Source organism: Micropterus dolomieu, linkage group LG09, assembly GCF_021292245.1.
Source record: "Micropterus dolomieu isolate WLL.071019.BEF.003 ecotype Adirondacks linkage group LG09, ASM2129224v1, whole genome shotgun sequence".
NCBI lineage: Eukaryota > Metazoa > Chordata > Actinopteri > Centrarchiformes > Centrarchidae > Micropterus > Micropterus dolomieu.
The window spans coordinates 11024363-11043644 of NC_060158.1; the positions used below are offsets into that span (position 1 = coordinate 11024363).

At 42.0% G+C, this 19282-nt stretch overlaps 1 protein-coding gene across 5 annotated transcripts in view; it reads right to left on the reverse strand.

The window, feature by feature from the left end:
• The window catches only part of LOC123976632 (dolichyl-diphosphooligosaccharide--protein glycosyltransferase subunit STT3B), a 93840-nt gene extending 74853 nt beyond the window's left edge, over positions 1 to 18987 (reverse strand). For all 5 annotated transcript variants that reach the window (XR_006826404.1, XR_006826405.1, XM_046058934.1 and 2 more), the window contains exon 1: positions 18475 to 18987. Coding sequence is in view for 3 of the 5 variants with exons in the window: in XM_046058934.1 (XP_045914890.1) it covers positions 18475 to 18734 (260 nt within the window). In the remaining 2 variants the exon portion in view is untranslated. The remainder of the gene's footprint in view (positions 1 to 18474) is intronic.
• Between the last annotated feature and the right edge of the window lie 295 nt (positions 18988 to 19282).

Sequence of the window (19282 nt, forward strand, 5' to 3'; positions counted from 1 at the left end):
TTCTGCAGGTGGTGACCACAGACCACTTCTCAGTTCCTATGCTTCCTGGCTGATGTTTTGGTCACTTTTGAATGCTGGCGGTGCTTTCACTCTAGTGGTAGCATGAGACGGAGTCTACAACCCACACAAGTGGCTCAGGTAGTGCAGCTCATCCAGGATGGCACATCAATGCGAGCTGTGGCAAGAAGGTTTGCTGTGTCTGTCAGCGTAGTGTCCAGAGCATGGAGGCGCTACCAGGAGACAGGCCAGTACATCAGGAGACGTGGAGGAGGCCGTAGGAGGGCAACGACCCAGCAGCAGGACCGCTACCTCCGCCTTTGTGCAAGGAGGAGCAGGAGGAGCACTGCCAGAGCCCTGCAAAATGACCTCCAGCAGGCCACAAATGTGCATGTGTCTGCTCAAACGGTCAGAAACAGACTCCATGAGGGTGGTATGAGGGCCCGACGTCCATAGGTGGGGGTTGTGCTTACGGCCCAACACCATGCAGGACATTTGGCATTTGCCAGAGAACACCAAGATTGGCAAATTCGCCACTGGCGCCCTGTGCTCTTCACAGATGAAAGCAGGTTCACACTGAGCACATGTGACAGAGTCTGGAGACGCCGTGGAGAACGTTCTGCTGCCTGCAACATCCTCCAGGATGACAGATTTGGCGGTGGGTCAGTAATGGTGTGGGGTGGCATTTCTTTAGGGGGCCGCACAGCCCTTCATGTGCTCGCCAGAGGTAGCCTGACTGCCATTAGGTACCGGGATGAGATCCTCAGACCCCTTGTGAGACCATATGCTGGTGCAGTTGGCCCTGGGTTCCTCCTAATGCAAGACAATGCTAGACCTCATGTGGCTGGAGTGTGTCAGCAGTTCCTGCAAGAGGAAGGCATTGATGCTATGGACTGGCCTGCCCGTTCCCCAGACGTGAATCCAATTGAGCACATCTGGGACATTATGTCTCGCTCCATCCACCAACGCCACGTTACACCACATACTGTCCAGGAGTTGGCGGATGCTTTAGTCCAGGTCTGGGAGGAGATCCCTCAGGAGACCATCCGCCACCTCATCAGGAGCATGCCCAGGCGTTGTAGGGAGGTCATACAGGCACGTGGAGGCCATACACACTACTGAGCCTCATTTTGACTTGTTTTAAGGACATTACATCAAAGTTGGATTGGCCTGTAGTGTGGTTTTCCACTTTGATTTTGAGTGTGACTCCAAATCCAGACCTGCATGGGTTGATAAATTTGATTTCCATTGATAATTTGTGTGATTTTGTTGTCAGCACATTCAACTATGTAAAGAAAGGAGTATTTAATGAGATTTCATTCACTCAGATCTAGGATGTGTTATTTTAGTGTTCCCTTTATTTTTTTGAGCAGTGTATGAATTCTGGTAGCCATTTTCCACAGGAATTGACATCACATCGGGTGTGCCAGATGGCAACATTGAGAGCAGTGTAAAAAAAAATAATATTCCTCAACAATCTTACTGGCACACTGACTGTGGGGGGTTACCATGCATCAAAGCCAGAAAGAAATACACTAAAACCTTAATGTAACACTGCTTGTTACATTACACAGATACAATACAGTGTAATTTATCACTAATACTGAAGCAACTGGGATGACAGGTGACTGAGCTATCAAGGGCCTATACAAGTTCATCTTGCTTTGAAATGAAACTCTGGGTAGCTGCATGGACCAGATGGGCGTTAGATCACAGTTTGAGAACAAGACTTGCTTGCTAAGTTACAAAGACATGCTCATGGGAGCAGAACAGAGATACATAAAAGAAACCAAGAAAACCGGCAAATAAGAAACGGACAGTGACAGAGAGAAGAGTACATCTGTCAGTTTGCCACTAGGATTGAAAGAGTATGTTTCAAGGTCAAGATAAGTAGTCATGGTAAATGAAATTCTAATGACTGTGGTAATTGCCAAATTGCTGGAGCTATATTGCAACGGAAAAGCCGAAGTCTGAGGTCACTTATCTCTCCTGAGTGAAGTCATATCAAGTGCCTAATGATCTCCTTCATATATTCCAATGAAGCTTTGGGAGCATTTTTAATGGAGAAGTGCCATCATCAGAGCTGGATTCATTCCTTAAGTGTTGGAAATATCCTCCTTGATCTCACTAACTAGCGTGCATCTGTTTAAAAGCACAGAGGAAACATGTTTTGAAGGTCACGGGTTGAGCTGAAAAACTCTAGAAGAGAAGATGACATCATCACAGGCCTATTTAAACTCAAGTCTTTGATTTGTGTGTCAAACACAAAGAACCAGGGAGGGAAAAGCCAGGTGACTTCTCACAAAAAAACAAGAAGATTAAAGTAAAATACAGCCATAAATAACACACCTATTGAAGATTTACAGCTAAAACATTTACATGGTGTTTAGTTAAGACCAAATCAGATAATTTTCCTACCGCTATATTTTTAATGGACACTGGGGAATTTCCAAGGAGCCAGAAGTTACTTTACAAGATATGCACTCTAAGAGTAGTCTTACAAAAACATCCATCAGTTCATATTTCATGCTACAGGAGCCCTTCCCCAAAACAGCAGCTACGTTTTCACTTAAGTGCAGCCAAAGTAGAATGGGATAGTAGTTTAAGTAATTGGAGCCAGACAGATATGGAATTTTTGAGACCGATACCAATTTTGATATGAGGATTTTAAAATCTGACATTCCGATATATTGGGAGATACTTTGTCATTCTTTTAAGAAACACATAACATAAATCAAGATCATACCAAGATAACATGACATAATGCAGTTTATTGTTATAACTAGTACTTTAAACAAAAGTACAGAAGATCATGTCAGCCGATTGTTGTGTTTTGTGGTGGATTTTGTGGCTCCAAACACCTGTGCTGCCAATGGGAGTTTTGCCTTCTGATGGAACTACTATACAACACCACCACTCATAACGTGATTTAAGGATCCATCTGCAGTCTCTTTTTTAATTGTCATTTATCAGCTGTTAAAAACACCAACACCAATTTATCTCGATTTAGCTCTTATGGGCAGATAATATCGGCACGCCGATTTATGGGTCGGGCTCTAATACCAACTAAAATGTTTAGGGCTGAAACAATATATCGATAAATTCGAATACTAAAAAGCATCCACACAAATTCTTTGCATTTGCAAATTATCGATGCTTCGTTTAATCCATATAACTATAGTCCGCACTGTTTCGCACAGAAACTTACTAGTGTTGCATATCGCGCTTACACTGATCGAGTTAAGACGCCGTGATTATGATGCCGCTGTTTGTAAATGTGGAGGAAGAGAGAGAAAATGGCGAGGGACGAAGAAGAAAGTGTCAAACAACTCTGTAATGTTACAGTCTTTCCACTGTAAAACAAAACTAATGTAGCCTACCGCAACAGCACTAGGGTATTTCTTTAGCATCTGTTCAGAAAGGGTGCCGCGCAATCGAGTCAGAGTACTTCTTATATAATTACTCGACGAATCGATGAAATAATCTGTAGAATAATCTATTACTAAAATCATTGTTAGCTGCTGTTAGCTCATGCTGGGCATGATCAAAAAGCTCATCATGAAACAGTTTCTTATGAGACACTGCTGACAATAAATGTAGTCTTAGCACCTTCAGTCCTAAGGTCATAATGCTACACAATGCAACAACAAGCATGACTGAAAGTGAAAGTAACATTGCTCCATGGTGGAGGAGTTAGTTCCAAAAAGGGGAGTGACTTCTGTAGTGTGGAAGTGCAAGAAGACTGTAAAAACAAAAAGGGGGCAACACAACAAACTTATTTCACCACCTCAAGCAGAAGCACCCAGTTGAGTACAAGAGCCAAAAATCTTGAGGGGAGAGGCTTAACAGCTGCAAGTTCTATAACAAAAATATTTCAGTATTTCTTCATACTGTTAAGACAATTATCGCAGAAAAAAATCTGATATATGATATTATTGTAGGGCCATATCACCCACCCTTAGCTACATGACATAAACTTAGACATTTGCTCATGTCTGTGCAGATGATCCACATTCAGCTCCAAATTTATCAAGTACTGCATCGCAGCATCTGCAACGCAGGCACCAAATGTAGTATAAACAACACGTGTGCATGTCTGCTGTCCATGTTCACTTTGGAGGATATACACAGTACAACCCACACTACATCTTCACCATGTTATCTCCCAACAGAACAAGAGAAGATGTGAGGAATGTGAGGGATATGTTGGCATCACCATGACATCCATATGGAGGCTGACTCAGAGAAAAGTATTGAATTAGACTGCCACACTGCTCCTGTGACTGAAGAGTCCAAGAATGGTTGCCTTACGTCTCCCGCACCAAGCAAAATCAGCTTGACAAAACTGCGAACAATGAAACAGAGAGCTTTTAAGGATGACAGCAAAATTCCAGGATACAGTGAGGAAAATAATTATTTGAACACCATGCTATTTTGCAAGTTCTCCCAATTGGAAATCATGGAGGGGTCTGAAATTGTCATCGTAGGTGCATGTCCACTGTGAGAGACAATCAAAAAAAAAAAATCCAGAAATCACAATGTATGATTTTTTTTAACTGTTTGTATGATACAGCTGCAAATAAGTATTTGAACATCTGTCCATCAGCTAGAATTCTGACTCTCAAAGACCTGTTAGTCTGCCTTCAAAATGTCCACCTCCACTCCATTTATTATTTTTTTATTAGAGCTGTCCAAAGACACTAGAGACAAAATTGTACACCTCCACAAGGCTGGAAAGGGTTACGGGGAAATTGCCAAGCAGCTTGGTGAAAAAAGGTCCACTGTTGGAGCAATCATTAGAAAATGGAAGAAGCTAAACATGACTGTCAATCTCCCTCGGACTGGGGCTCCATGCAAGATCTCACCTCGTGGGGTCTCAGTGATCCTAAGAAAGGTGAGAAATCAGTCCAGAACTACACGGGAGGAGCTGGTCAATGACCTGAAAAGAGCTGGGACCACCGTTTCCAAGGTTACTGTTGGTAATACACTAAGACGTCATGGTTTGAAATCATGCATGGCACGGAAGGTTCCCCTGCTTAAACCAGCACATCTCAAGGCCCGTCTTAAGTTTGCCAATGACCATTTGGATGATCCAGAGGAGTCATGGGAGAAAGTCATGTGGTCGGATGAGACCAAAATAGAACTTTTTGGACATAATTCCACTAACCGTGTTTGGAGGAAGAAGAATGATGAGTACCATCCTAAGAACACCATCCCTACTGTGAAGCATGGGGGTGGTAGCATCATGCTTTGGGGGTGTTTTTCTGCACATGGGACAGGGCGACTGCACTGTATTAAGGAGAGGATGACCGGGGCCATGTATTGCGAGATTTTGGGGAACAACCTCCTTCCCTCAGTTAGAGCATTGAAGATGGGTCGAGGCTGGGTACAGCACTCGGGACAATGATCAGCATTTGGATAAACTCTACTACCCCTGCGGTGCTACGTGTCTCAAGGACACACTACATTGAAGAGTTTGGGGGGGGGGGGTTCTGAAGACTTGGCAAGATCGAGAGGAAGCATCATCAGGAGTAGGCAGAGTTGTGTCTCTGCAGACTGAAATGCTGCAAGATCAGACTGCAAGTGGAATGACAGAACATATACAGACGTTATATTGTTGCATTTGTAAGAATTGAATCAGTAATTATGCAAAATACAGCTTGAGATGTTAGTTTAGTCGTGACATACTGTATCTCTGGAGGAGGATGCTAGTCAAGCTGAAGTCCATCAGGGACAACAGCTCCCACCCCCTGCATGAGACAGCGGTGTCTTTAAGCAGCTCCTTCAGCAGCAGACTGCTGCACCCAAAGTGCAAGAGGGAGCGCTACCGCAGGTCCTTCATTCCAGCTGCAGTCAGACTTTTTAAACTCGGAAGTAACATAATGTGACCATCATATTGCACTACTGTTTAGTATTGTATGCTTGTCTGCTATACACCAACTGCAATACTCATTACCACTACTGCACTTTATCTAGCACAATCTGTGCAACGTTTAACCCCGGTCCTACCTGTACATACCTGCATCTGTAAATAGCGCGCATGCGCATATATACACACACACACACACACACACACACACACACACACACACACACTCCAATTTTAATTCTTTTATAGTAATTTAATGTCTATTTGTCTACTGTTTGGTTCTGTTTTTGTAGTGGAGTTGATGCAGCGAGTGAATTGCCCCATTGTGGGATTAATAAAGTCTATTCTAAGTGGATTGTTGTAAAAGGATTCCAAAACACATGCAAGAATGCATTTGTCACAAGGAGCTTGACATGTAAGGCAGATAGATAGATAGCTAGATAGACACACTCAAAAAGACTACAATACAAGCTATATACATGTTTGCTTTAGTTTTTCTGTTTTTGGTCCCTTAGGATGGATCAAGTAGTAATGTGGTAGTTGGCACAGTGTCAACATCTTTCAAGCTCTCTTTTTTTATTATTCTACGCCCAACTACCTCTGTCACTTCCCATATTTACAAACAACTGCAACACCACGGACACCAGCAAAAATAGATTGGTCGAAAACATGGGCAATTATATACTTCTGAATGATTATCTCGTCTTTCTCTATGATGGCAGGCTTTTCACCTTTGAACAGGGCAGTTTGGAAAAGCTACAAACACTTTTGCCTTCAGACAAGGTCAGACAGCAGATTGAACAAACTACTTTAAGAGCTTTCAGGTGTGGCCATTGATACAAGTATAGTACGATTTCTTTTTTTTGGCTCTGTAAGCTATACCCTGACTGATCAAGAGGCCCATTTTCTATTTTTTTAATCTTGTACTGCCATTTATAAAGAGCTGTTACTATATTTATCAGTCAAACAGCTTTAAAAAGCAATCTCTGATAAGCCTATAATCTTTCAGTAGTATTTGAGGGTTTTTTTTTTAAAATCAGATGTCTTAAGGCCGAAACAAACGGTTTATCTAATGCCCTGCAAGTGCACTGATGCCTGCTGTGGGTTGCCTGGAGCCACAATGAGTCATGCTATTCTCAAAGCACTCCTTGCACTTTTTATAGCAGCAGGTTAGCCACATGCCAACAATGCCCACAGTTTCCATGAGGGAAACCTGTTCTCAGCCAGCACTCACATTACATTGTGCCTTCTGTCACTCTTACTGGCATGGAGATGATAGCACAAGGCAGGTGTTTAAATAATGACACTGACCTAAAGGTTTCGGCTCAAAATAAAAGCAGCCTGTGGGATTTCTGTGTGGTCTTCCCTCATGAATTAATAAGCAAATCCAAAGTAAAAAAAAAATAATAATAAAATATATATAAAAAACCCTCACATTGGATATTACACATCTATAAAGCATTTTTAGGGGCTTTTAACTTTCTTGATTTGTTGCAGATGATGAATTACAGTCTCAATTTCCCTCCCTATTCCTGCTCAGGAAAAAATTTCACCTTTTCCATGCAGAGATCCAGAACTGTCATCTGTTTTAGAGGTGGAGAAAAAGGAGGTACGCAACAGAGCCAAAATGTTCTTGAAAAGAGTTAACATCTGTACACTTGGAGAGCTTTTCCAAATCAAATGGGTAATTCAAAGCCAGTCATTTTAATTTCAAGTTCAAATGTTTTATTTATTTGTCAAACAATTGATTTTAAATGGTTCTTGCTTTTAAAGACACCAAATATAGAGGAAGATGGTAGTTTACATTTCAGCATTATTTTATATATAAAAAATGGCTATTGAACTGTCCACTGTTGTCATCGTATCAGGGCCATTTTAACCTCTCATTTGGTCATACCTAAACTCGTTACTGCACCTTGTTTCATAATTGGCGTGGTTCATCCTGACTACCTGCCAGCTGCTCGACTTGATAACCAAGATGATATGACAGCCGCCTGACAGCCTCGTATTTCTCGGCCAGCCACAGATTGACAACCTATTCCAGCTGTCACTCTGTCCGGCTTGACACCACTCCATTCGCCAATCTGTCATTTCTCATCCTCCGCCCGGGCCTCTTCCACACACTCCTCCCCTCAACTTCTCCTCCATTTGTCTGTACCCTAGAACAAAAGAAGGCAACCCTAAGCAGCTGTGTCCTTGCCTGGCAGTCTGCTATTCTGGCGACCTGAAACAAAGCCATGGCCTCAGACCACAGTGCTCCGTAATGTCACACCAGGTGGACTTGCCAGTGGCTAGGCTGTGACAATAAAGTCATCTCCTCGACAGGCCGATGAGAATGAACACAAACACAACAGCCAAACAATGGACACATCTGCACCAGAAAAACAACGAGACCGGGTGCCGCCCATTGGCAGACATATAATAAGTATAACTTTACTCTGCCCATTACATTCAAAACAAAACTACTCAGCAAATCAAGGAAATAATCAGGATTTGTTCTCAATATTAAAAACCAGTGGCAAGCACAAAAATCTGGGCAAAAAAATATTAACATATGAACAAGAGCATTTTTGGCATCTTTACTTTTTTTTTTTTTTTTTTTTAAAAAAGGCAGGAAGTGTACCGAACACTGCCCTTATGCTTCAGATTACTTTGAAATGTGGAGGAGCCTAAGTTTCAAGTATATATTTTTTTAAATCCTTACGTGATAGTAAACTAAATATCCTGAGACAAATCAAAATATGAATTCGTCAACTGGGTTCTGGGACATTTTTCACCGTTTTCTTGCATTTTATAGACCCAAAGATTAAAATCGACAAAAAAAAAAAAAAAAAAAAAAGGCATATTAATCAATAAGGAAAGATTTCTTGCAGCCCAGAACATATCTACCCCTCCTAAAGAACAGTGAGTCATAGTTACATGAGTCCCATTAGAAAATCGACCTCTGCATTTAATGTATCCTCATTTTTAAAGAGCTATGGGACACCACAGCGTGGGCCCTCAGGGACCAACTTGGGTTCTGAGGCCGGTGCCTTCACGGGCAATAGCAGGAGTTTATTTCATTTCTAACACTTCTCTATTGGTGTAGGAGGAAACCAAAGCAGCCAGAACCAACACATGTAATCCCTGGTGACAACACATAAAACTGAAGGGATGACAGTTCCGCCAGAGTATATCAATATTCTAACAAGAGAAGAAGATATTAAATAGGATTTACAAACGCATCTACAGTAGTGGTGGAAGAAGCCATAACCCTTTCTAAGAAATGCAATAACATCATAACTGAGATTTGAGTTAGTTATGGGTTTCGTATATTTGCATAGTGATTCAAGACTGAAACAGACTGTGGTGAATTGCAATCATTTCATACATCATTTGAAACCAAAATAACTGATTCACACACATAAGGTACAAACAGATGCAAAACACTTACAGAAATATCACCTTCAAACAAGAAAAAGGACTAAAAGACTTAACAGAACAGAATCTAAATGACAACCGAACACACGACATTTAAGAGGTGCCAAACTGACTGCTGGCCAATCATCTAACCAGGGAGCTGGCCAATGGGTTTACATACGCAGAATTAAGCAGGCAAATCTCAATGTGAAACATGCAGTGGTAATATTACAGATAACCATCTCACTGAGTAGAGAACCCAAACGACCCCATGCACAAAAGTGTGGCTACAACTACCTGACCTTGAAAATAACCTCTACTTTGGGATTTATTTGATTAAGCCAGCTCTCAGCGATCTACCTGCTGCTGCTGCTAAATAGTGAATTCCAGGAGAGTTTCTGCTAAATGTTGGAGGGATTATATTGAAGAGTAAAACTACTCAAGAATAAGCTGAGTTGAGCTATTTTAACTATTCAGTAATGCTTTAGAGATGCTTCAAGCAGCTGATCTCATCAAATGGGCTCTGCTGTAAGTAGTCTATCAGCTACAGAGGACATTCAATTTAACCTGAGGCCAAGGCAGACAATAATAAATGAACCATATCCTCCATGCATAAAAACATAAAGAATAAACATTAGACATGTACATGCACACACAAACAAATAAACTGATGAAGCAGTGTTTGGAACAATGAAATCTCTTTGGCTCCACCACCAAAACCTCCCTCAGATTGGATGCCTGGCAGGCATTAATTTCTTCTCTCCCTCTCCGCCTCCTACCATCCCACAACTGTTTCTCTCACTCCTCCTTTCTTCTCCTCTCTGTATGCAGGTGTGCTCGCCCACAGAGCTGCATGCTGACTCCTGTCAGTAAGAGGACAGGGATGTATGATGAGCACAGATCCTCACTGTTCCCTCTGGCCCTCTTTCCCCCCCACACCACACCAGAAGACATCAGGGACCACTTAGAAGCCAACATGAAGGAGAAAGGGAAAACACCAAGGCTGAGACAATATTCAAGAATTGTCTGACCAACAATAATCTACAGTGACCACAGACAAAGTCACAAGACTGTCCAACAAGGCGACATTGGGTTCTCTCATTCAAGTACAATTCCACTTGTTTTCCCTTGGGATAAGCCCTACTTTAGGATTGAGTCTGCATCCTCTACACCTGTTGGGCTTTCACAGTGATTGTACACATCTAAAGTCTGACTTTGCAACCCCTTTCCTAGATATGGGCGATATGGCCAAAAATGTTATGATGAAATTGTTTTATCATTCGATATCAATAATTATCACAATAAATGTCAAAATCTCATTTTTTTTATGCCAGATATTGTGAATCTGATTCGATTTGCAATTTTTTTAATGGAGGCTTTGCTAAAATATTCACTGCCAGTCTATTTTTGACTGACGCCATGTCAAGCAGCACAGAGCAGATTAACCAAATAGGAAATCACAGACACGGAACAGCATACAGAAGCTGGTCGATTTTCAAAATAAAACACCCTTTGTAGACTCCCGATCGTACATAAACAATAAACACAATTAAAACAGACCAAAACAATACACAATTTAACTATGTAGCCTACTTAACTACAGTATAAGCACAAAAATCAAGGACAACTGAACAAAAACAAAATCTGAATAACTCAGCAAAATCAGACAGGCAAAAGGCTCTTATTTTGAAATGCTCTGTATAGGATATGTAGCCTGCACAGAACGGAGCAGGCTCACATAGGGCTGTTCCATAGCTGAAGCACACAAAATGACAAATTAACAACATGTTAACAACGTGTAGGCTAAACACTCTGCTGAAACACTTCAGTGTGAGTTGACGCCGGACAAAACTGCGGCACAGTCGCTGCCTGTGTCTGTTCGGCCAGCGCCATTATCCCACACATTTCCTCTAGTTTAGTTTGTTGTTGTTAAATGTGCACGCCCTATGCCCGCTCTGATTGGTGAGGACAAGTTTATTGCGATAATTATCATTGTTTTTTTGCAATGACCTACCCTTACTCAAAACCTACACCCTGTAAACTCTGGCCAATATTACTTGTCCAACATCTCTCAGTTCACTGAGAAGAAGAGTGAAGGGGTGTCTGTGGTGGTGCTGGGGGAAACCCAATTTAAGAAGACTGCTGACCACACAGTTCTGCAACTGTTGCAAACAAAGCTATTGGAAAAGACACAAGAGAACGCACTCGCACAGGCATTCAAAAGAGTGCAGTCAATTACAGCCTTGCATTTGTTAAGCGGACACGTCGCTCCTTCTGTTTTTCCCGCAGACGGGTGGGTTCTGCTAGGATGGGTGGTCATGGAACAACAATCACATCAAAGCGCACATGACAACACAGAACAAACAGCTTGACAAAAGCTGCATCAACCACGCACCTCAGCACTGCATGACATACACTGATGAGTGAGTGAGTGAGTGAGTGAGTGAGTGAGTGAGTGAGTGAGTGAGTGAGTGAGTGAGTGAGTGAGTGAGTGAGTGAGTGAGTGAGTGTGTGTGTGTGTGTGTGTGTGTGTGTGTGTGTGTGTGTGTGTGTGTGTGTGTGTGTGTGTGTGTGTGTGTCCAATGCTTCTTGTAGCATTTTCTGTAGATGAGAACACAGGGGATACATTTAGTTCTGCTTCCTAGATTTGTTTCTGAGCTTACTCCAAGATCAGTTCCAGTAGATGATACAGCATTTGAAACAATTCCATTTGGACCTTTATATCAAGACATGAGGTATGCACAATACAAGGAGAACAGTGCAACAATACAGCCTGTGATATGACAATATCCATGTGTACTTTCTGAAATGTAGGCTAATTGCTAAAGCACACCTTGAAATTCAACCTTTTAACATAATCCCTTTATTAGAGCAAGTCTTATTTTTCCTTCAGGTAACATCTTTCATCAGCATCATTGCAACCTTTGAAGTAACATTTTCAAAGACAAACTTGCTGTATGAATAAAAATCCAGTTTAAGCACAGTGGTTCAGACAATTACAGTGTTACACTTCAGCAATCGGCAGCTGTGAGGTGACTAACCACACTACAAGTGTTTCAATGATTAGTGCAAACTGCCCTTCAAACCAACACCAAAGCTGTCAAAACACAAAAAATAAACACATCTAAATGTTGCTACACAACCAAAAGCATCATTTCAGTGCCGTGTCATGTGGGTTCACATTAATGTTCTTCTCAGTGTGTTGGTCATCTGTTAGCATTCAAACCATAGGGAAGCAGTCATTTGGAAATGGAAAATAAGCATTACAATGGAGGAATCTGTGGTATAATCAATCGTTATACATTTTTGCTGAAATAAATAAATTGTGTAAACTGTGGAGACCCATTGCTGGTTAGTGAATGTACAGAATAGGAAACACTGCGATCTACATCCTAGATGTTGACACCTAAATTACAAGATCACACTCTTTAGCCTTCAATAAAGAGAGAAGGTTTGGAACAGTGCTCGAAGCTGTCGGAGGACAATGCTCTTAAAATCTCATTAGCGAACGACTGCCAAAACTAGAAGACTGTGGCTCAGAACGATGGGGCAGAGGACCAACTCAAGGTAATTTGCAATGACATTCTGTAGTTTGTACAAGCAGCGGGTTATGCTGAACCTCCCCCACTGTATGTAATTCAATGTAATTAAATGTTAAATTAAACACTTTAAACTGGCTCCAAACCCACTGTGAAGCTTATAATGTGCGAGTGAGCACACAAACACAAATATTGCTCCGACTGTGCAGCAGCGGCAATTCATCACGCTTACAAATTGGGCAACCTCTCAGTGCCATTATCCTCCATCAAGGCATCTGTGACTCGTGTGGCCTCCAGGCTGTTGACAAGCACCTCTTGTTAGGCAGCAATCTTGTAAACACTTTCAGAATGGCCCAACCAAATTGGCTGACAGGCAAATTGGGGGATAAAACAGGGACATCAGCCACCTCAATTCTGTGTGAATGGATCGACTAGTGCTTTACACCTTTGTGCTATTTATTGCCCTTTGTTATTATCCTGAACAGCATCCTGGAATAGTTTGCAAAAAGCTTAATGCACACATCGTTGCAGGAGGAGGAGATTCAAATAAGCAGTCAAGTGACATAGAACGTTCCTGCTATATAATTAGCACAGCTTAGGTATTGTTAGAATTAGGCCAATATTTAAATTAAATGTTAACCAAAAAAACAAATCTTGTATCGGGCTGGGTTGTTAGCCAGGGGAGTCCCTGTACCTGATGCTACTTCCCATCTCAGCTTATCTACATGCCCCAGGTGCCCTGGAACAGATCTGTCAATCTACATCTCTCTCACACACACACACCTGGATTCAGAGACTCCCCAGCTATGCCTTACACTAGTCCTCTGCCCCAGCCTGGGTAATAGTACTTAATCATCAGGGTCTTGACATCAAGTCTCCTGGCTGAGGAGAAAGCAGCAAATAAAAAAAGTTGTGAAAGGGAGAATTTAAATAAAACTGATTGTGTTGGCTTTCTCAAGTCCTGAGCGTTGTGATATGACTTGTGTGCAAGGAGGCCTGGCCTGCAGGGCTGGAGAGCAGACAAAAGAGCTGGAGCCAATATGGTCAATACCTTTGGCACAGAGGTATGCTGTGAAATGACCAATTGGTTGCCGTGGTAACTCCAATCTATTAAACAAAGAATAATGTAAGCCTAGGAAACCAGCCTATAATAACCAGGGGTGGGCACTCACTAAAAAAAAAAAATGTTCTACTCCAGGTAAGCGGACACCGTCCCAGCGCTGAATATTTCATAAGCTTCTGGACAGTCAGGGCCGGGGTTTAAGCAGGGATCACAGCTCCAGCCAAGAGTCTGGTACAAAGATCAATCACAACTTATTCTCCATTTTCCCACACTACTGCACTAGCTATGGTGTTGCTGTGCCAGCAGCCGCTCCTGGGATTGCCTAGTCTACTTTGAAATAGACGTCATTTTTTTGAATGTGGGGGAAAAATGAAGGGGGGGTGGCACAAAAGCTGCTACACCCTCTAATTTTGCTGCCGTTTCAAAAACGCTGAGGTGGTAACATCACTTGTGAGCAGGTTTCATTTTCACTGCACTTAAATTTCATCCGCAAAGACAGTATTATCAAAAAGGGTCAGGAACACATTCTGGAGGTGTTAACAGATATCAAAGTGTTGTTTGAGATAGTGGAGGACTGCACAAGACATCTGCAAAACTACTTTCATCTGTATCACTTCCCATCTGCGGTTGTGTTAGACCTGCCAGCTTTACAGGTTTCCCCACCCAGATAATCAAGATACTAATTTAGCCAGTGACAGCAGTTGCTACAATTTTTATATTGGTGTTTCCTCAGAAAAATTCAAATCTGCTGCACCCAAATGTTTGCAAGAGGAGGGGCGGGTGAAAGACAGCATGCAGGATCAGCTGAAAGAAAGCGCAGAAATCAGGCGATGTCTTCTGATAGTTTTAGAGCATGTTAGGCAGTTTTCCAATCGGCCCATGGGCTGAAATCTTCTCTTAACCGTGTAACGTTGCTGTAGTGAGAGTGTGCATGCAGATGGCACAGAAACACTACAGCAGCAGATGGCACAAATACTACAACCTCAACCATCTCTTGCCTTAAACCTGAACATAACTCTTTCAACTTACCTGAAAAAAAAAGAAAAAAAAACCTTCAAGACTTATATAAACCATGAAGTTTTAATTTAGCACTCTACCCACTTTTAGCTATATTTTAAAGAGAATTCTTTCCTAAAAAATAAATTACTCAATTAATCAATTATCAAAATAGTTAGTGATTAATTTCATAGTTGATAGCTAAATACAAATACAGTTTCTTTGTCACCATCATAAAAATGTGTGTTTCCGCTTTCAGTTATGTTAATTTTGTCACAACGGGTCCCCAACCCAGTGGTTAGTACCACAAACCCCTGATCCCTGGCCCCATGTTAATTTACATCAAATGGATTCAAATGAGTTTCATGCTCATGCAGATTTTAAATATGGGAAAAAGTAGCATTGGGTTTGAATATTGGGAGAGTAAAAAGTTGGATCAGTGCATTTAAGTTAATGTTATTTATTTTTTGACCGACTGAAAACCCCAGCATTCAATTCATATTCATGTGAAGCAGGAAAAAAAAATGAAGCAAATCTTCCAACTAACAGTGCCGTGTAAATTTCTGGTATTTCTACATGATAAATGATGGTTTGTCAAATGGACTAACTGATTCATAAACTAATCATTTTAGCATCACTTACAGTATGTCCAAACACACTGCTTTAGTGGACTTGGCTAGTAAAAGCTAATATCCTTTATGACACACTGAGCATCCGTAGACCTTGAGCAAAGATGCAGTCTTGTGAATTAACAGTTGTGATGCCGACCGGTCAAAGAGAGATAAGAGTGTGTCAGAGTAGATGTGTGTCTGTGCTTCCGTACCCGAGTATCCAGCTCATTATTTGCTTGAAAGAGGACCCCCCCCGACCCCCTCAGTCTACTGTCAGAATAGACTATTTCCTGACACAACCATGGTGGAAAAAACTGCACTGCTTCTAAGGAAAGCTCCCCTCTCGTACACACATGTTTGCACCTCGCCGTGCAGCTTTCAGTTTAGTTACATTTTCCTTCAAGTAACAAAAACCTGGACAGAGAATTTGTATAAAAGTCAACTCAGGGAGCAGGAACAAGTCTGTCTCTTCTGGAGAACCACTAGCAGCTCGGCAAACACTGGTCCTAAAAAATGTGGGAAAGGTTGAGGAGTTACACCTCCACAAGTTAAAGTCTAGCAGGCAGTCAAAAGAATATTTTTAGCACAAATCATCCACTAAATCATTGCCAATTAACAAGATTGAACATAATTTGGAGTTGGTTAGAAAAAGTGAAATGCAATTTTAAGTTAGCTTTAGAGATTAATTAGTTTCAGAAATGGAGAAGACAAAAAAAATGTCACTTGAATGCCAATGGACCGCCCGTTCTTAAATTAATCAACAAATATCAGGAAAGCAAAATGAGCCAGATAATGGGCAAGTCATATCAGGGACTTGCCCTACAAAATCAGTGCAGCTTGTGGTGTTTGCATATTTCAGCATAAGCTTGACATTTTGGTGCTTGTAAATAAATCCAGTCTTCATTCTTCAAATTGCCAGCTTGTTTAAAGGTAATGGTTAGCTATAGATAATTTGAATCTCTTTTGCAGAGGGGGACAAAATAAAAATCAATAACAGCACTAATCATGTGTGTCTGGGAGGGACAGCCACTTGCAATCAGCATCCCATTTTCCTGTAGTCTCAAAATACACATTTTCCTTTTCTCACTGTCAAAAAGATGAAGTTAGAATACGTAATACATCATAATCACAAAAATACCAGTTTCAGAGTCTACAAAAGAGACTGGAACAAATAATGCTCTATTTGGTATTCTTGGCAAAAGCAGTACTCGCTGGGGTCAGGTTTATGTGTTAATCTATACAAAAACTCTAGTGTTTTGGCCTCCATACACGCAGAAGTATTCCCGAGTGTGTTAAGGATTGTATAAATGTAGGGGAATGGTTCTCAGCATGCTGATCAGAATAACTAGAGGCGGGGGAGAATGTTGCAAGATTTAAAAATAGGCAACTACAGATTGGCGTGAATCTGTTTTGATAAACATATTTTCGTATAAGATTATGATTATTTACAGCAACGCTTCTTCTAATAGTAAAGTGGACCACTGTAAAAATACAAAAATAAAAAACATTACTTCGTGGCTGAACTCACCATTTTGCACATGTAAGCCTGCAAGGGATTGTTTCATACAAGCATTGCTTTGTTTTCGGGGTCCAAGAGAAAACAAGAACAGAACAGATGTAGAAGACTCATAGCTGCAAGGGCTTTTAGACTTTTGAATATCAAAAGGTTGACACTGCTTTTTTTCCCTGCAACATGCTGCCAAAGAACTGTGCAATTTTATCTCTGCTGCTGTGAAAATTGATGCTGCTGTATAGCCTCATAATGAGGCAAACAGCTCCCACTTTCACAGTGAAGTGCCGCAAAAGAGTATAGGTAATACACCAACTGTGTGACCACCCCGGAAGTTAGTCGGATATATGAAGTTTGTAAAGGAAAAAAGTGCCAATGTGGGAATACTCATCAACAGTGCTAGGGTCAGTCCTTGGTGCAAATTCCAGCCTCAAAGCAGGATCAAGCTCATCTGAACCATGTGGAACCTCTACTTGCTACCTAAGTGTTGGCCTTTTGCTAGAAAACGCAATCAAGTTATCAACATAATTGAAGAGGTATGTCACCCTAAACAAGATGGAGCACCTGTCCTTGAAAATTAATAAATGAATGCATCAGTCGTGTTGTCTGAATGCCAGATTGTATGCCAGCATTGAGGGAATGACATTGCAACCAGGCCGACATTTGTGGGCCCATGTGACACTGTTACAAAGCGGAATAATCCTGCATTGTGATGACAGACATACCAGACCGGATCAGTTGGCTTCCGGGTTATAAGCAGTCTACAGTTACGATGAGCTCCGGCAGTAATTTGCGCGAAAGCCTGGTAGTGCAGTATGCATTTCTCTACGCAACATTTATAAAATCAAGAGGAAGTTATATTTAACTTTATCCCAGCAGTAAAAACAACCCTCAACCAAACATATCGACCACCGCTGATGCGAAATCCCCATATAAGCAACCACAACTTCACCCGCTCACAATGAAGTTTCACAATGAGTTTTCAATGAATTAAAACGCGCGCCGATTACAGAGACATCACGCACGTCTTCCTCCCAGTTACATTCACACATGCTTTTCTACAATCCAAAAAGTTGTACCTGCAGGTGAAGCCTCCACATACGGCTCACTGCAGATATTATCTGACTTACGTGCATGCTAAATTTACATTAGAGTTGTCAAACCACACTAACTAAATGTCAAGGACCCCGAGACAGACTACATATCAGGGCACTGACCCCACAATCTGTATGTGTCACATCGACAGCACAGAAAAATCGTCTCGTTGGTCATTATGGGGGGGGGAAAAACAGTTGTTTGTCTTGAATGTGAGGAGCTAACATTAACAGAACATCAAAGTAGTTGTTAAAAACAGTCGCTGATATTGTGCAGACTTCCAAAGAGTAAAATAATCTTTACTAAATAAAAGACCCCCTGGAGTCATTTGGACCTCAGTCCCTCTTTTTCCCCCCATGCACTCATCCTGACCTGGTAAACGTTAGCTAGCTTACCATGGATCAAACTCGTGGATGATGCTCTCGAACCGGATCACCGCGAAAAGTCTGGAGCTGAATCCGGCCAGGCAGGCCAGGAAAAGAATGCTAAACGAGAGTAAAGACTGCCATCCTGCTGGCTGTGTCAGTCCGCCAGACAGGCCTCCTTTGCCCCCTCCTCCTCCCGCGGCGCCGGGTCGGCTGTTCCCGTGCACCGAGCCCCCGGCATTGGTGGACGCTTTGTGCTTGCCGTCGCTGGCTGCGTGGTGCTCCGCCATTTCTGCGTGCGGTGTCGGTTGGATTTGCTAGAGCGTCCCTCCTGCCAGGCTCCTGTGTCTCCGTCCACTCTTCACTGTCGTAAACTCCCTTTGTTTTGTGCCCGCTCTCCTTAGATATTCTCTCTCCTGAGTTCCCCGGGCATATATATATGTTTTAATTCAGTATCGCTGCTCCGAGGGACAACCGTCACATCCCGAGACGCACACTCATGCGCCACATACCGAGCCTGCAACAGTCAATTCGCTTCACGATTGAACGCCGGTGGAAAGGGGCGGGATATATGCGGTAGGCGGGGCGTTAGAAAGCTCTAGCAACCTATCACAGATCGACATGTACGAGAGGGCGGGATCTTACGTCATTAAGCAAATCAGAGAGCCACTATGGCTAGATAGAGAGATGAGTCCACCAATGGAAACACAGTAAATTATAGCTGCGACTGATTGAAATGAGGATTATACCCTGTTACATATAAAATTGAGTCATTCTGTTGCTCACTATAAATAAAAATCCGTATTACTCAGCTTAGTTGGCTATATTGAGTTGAATT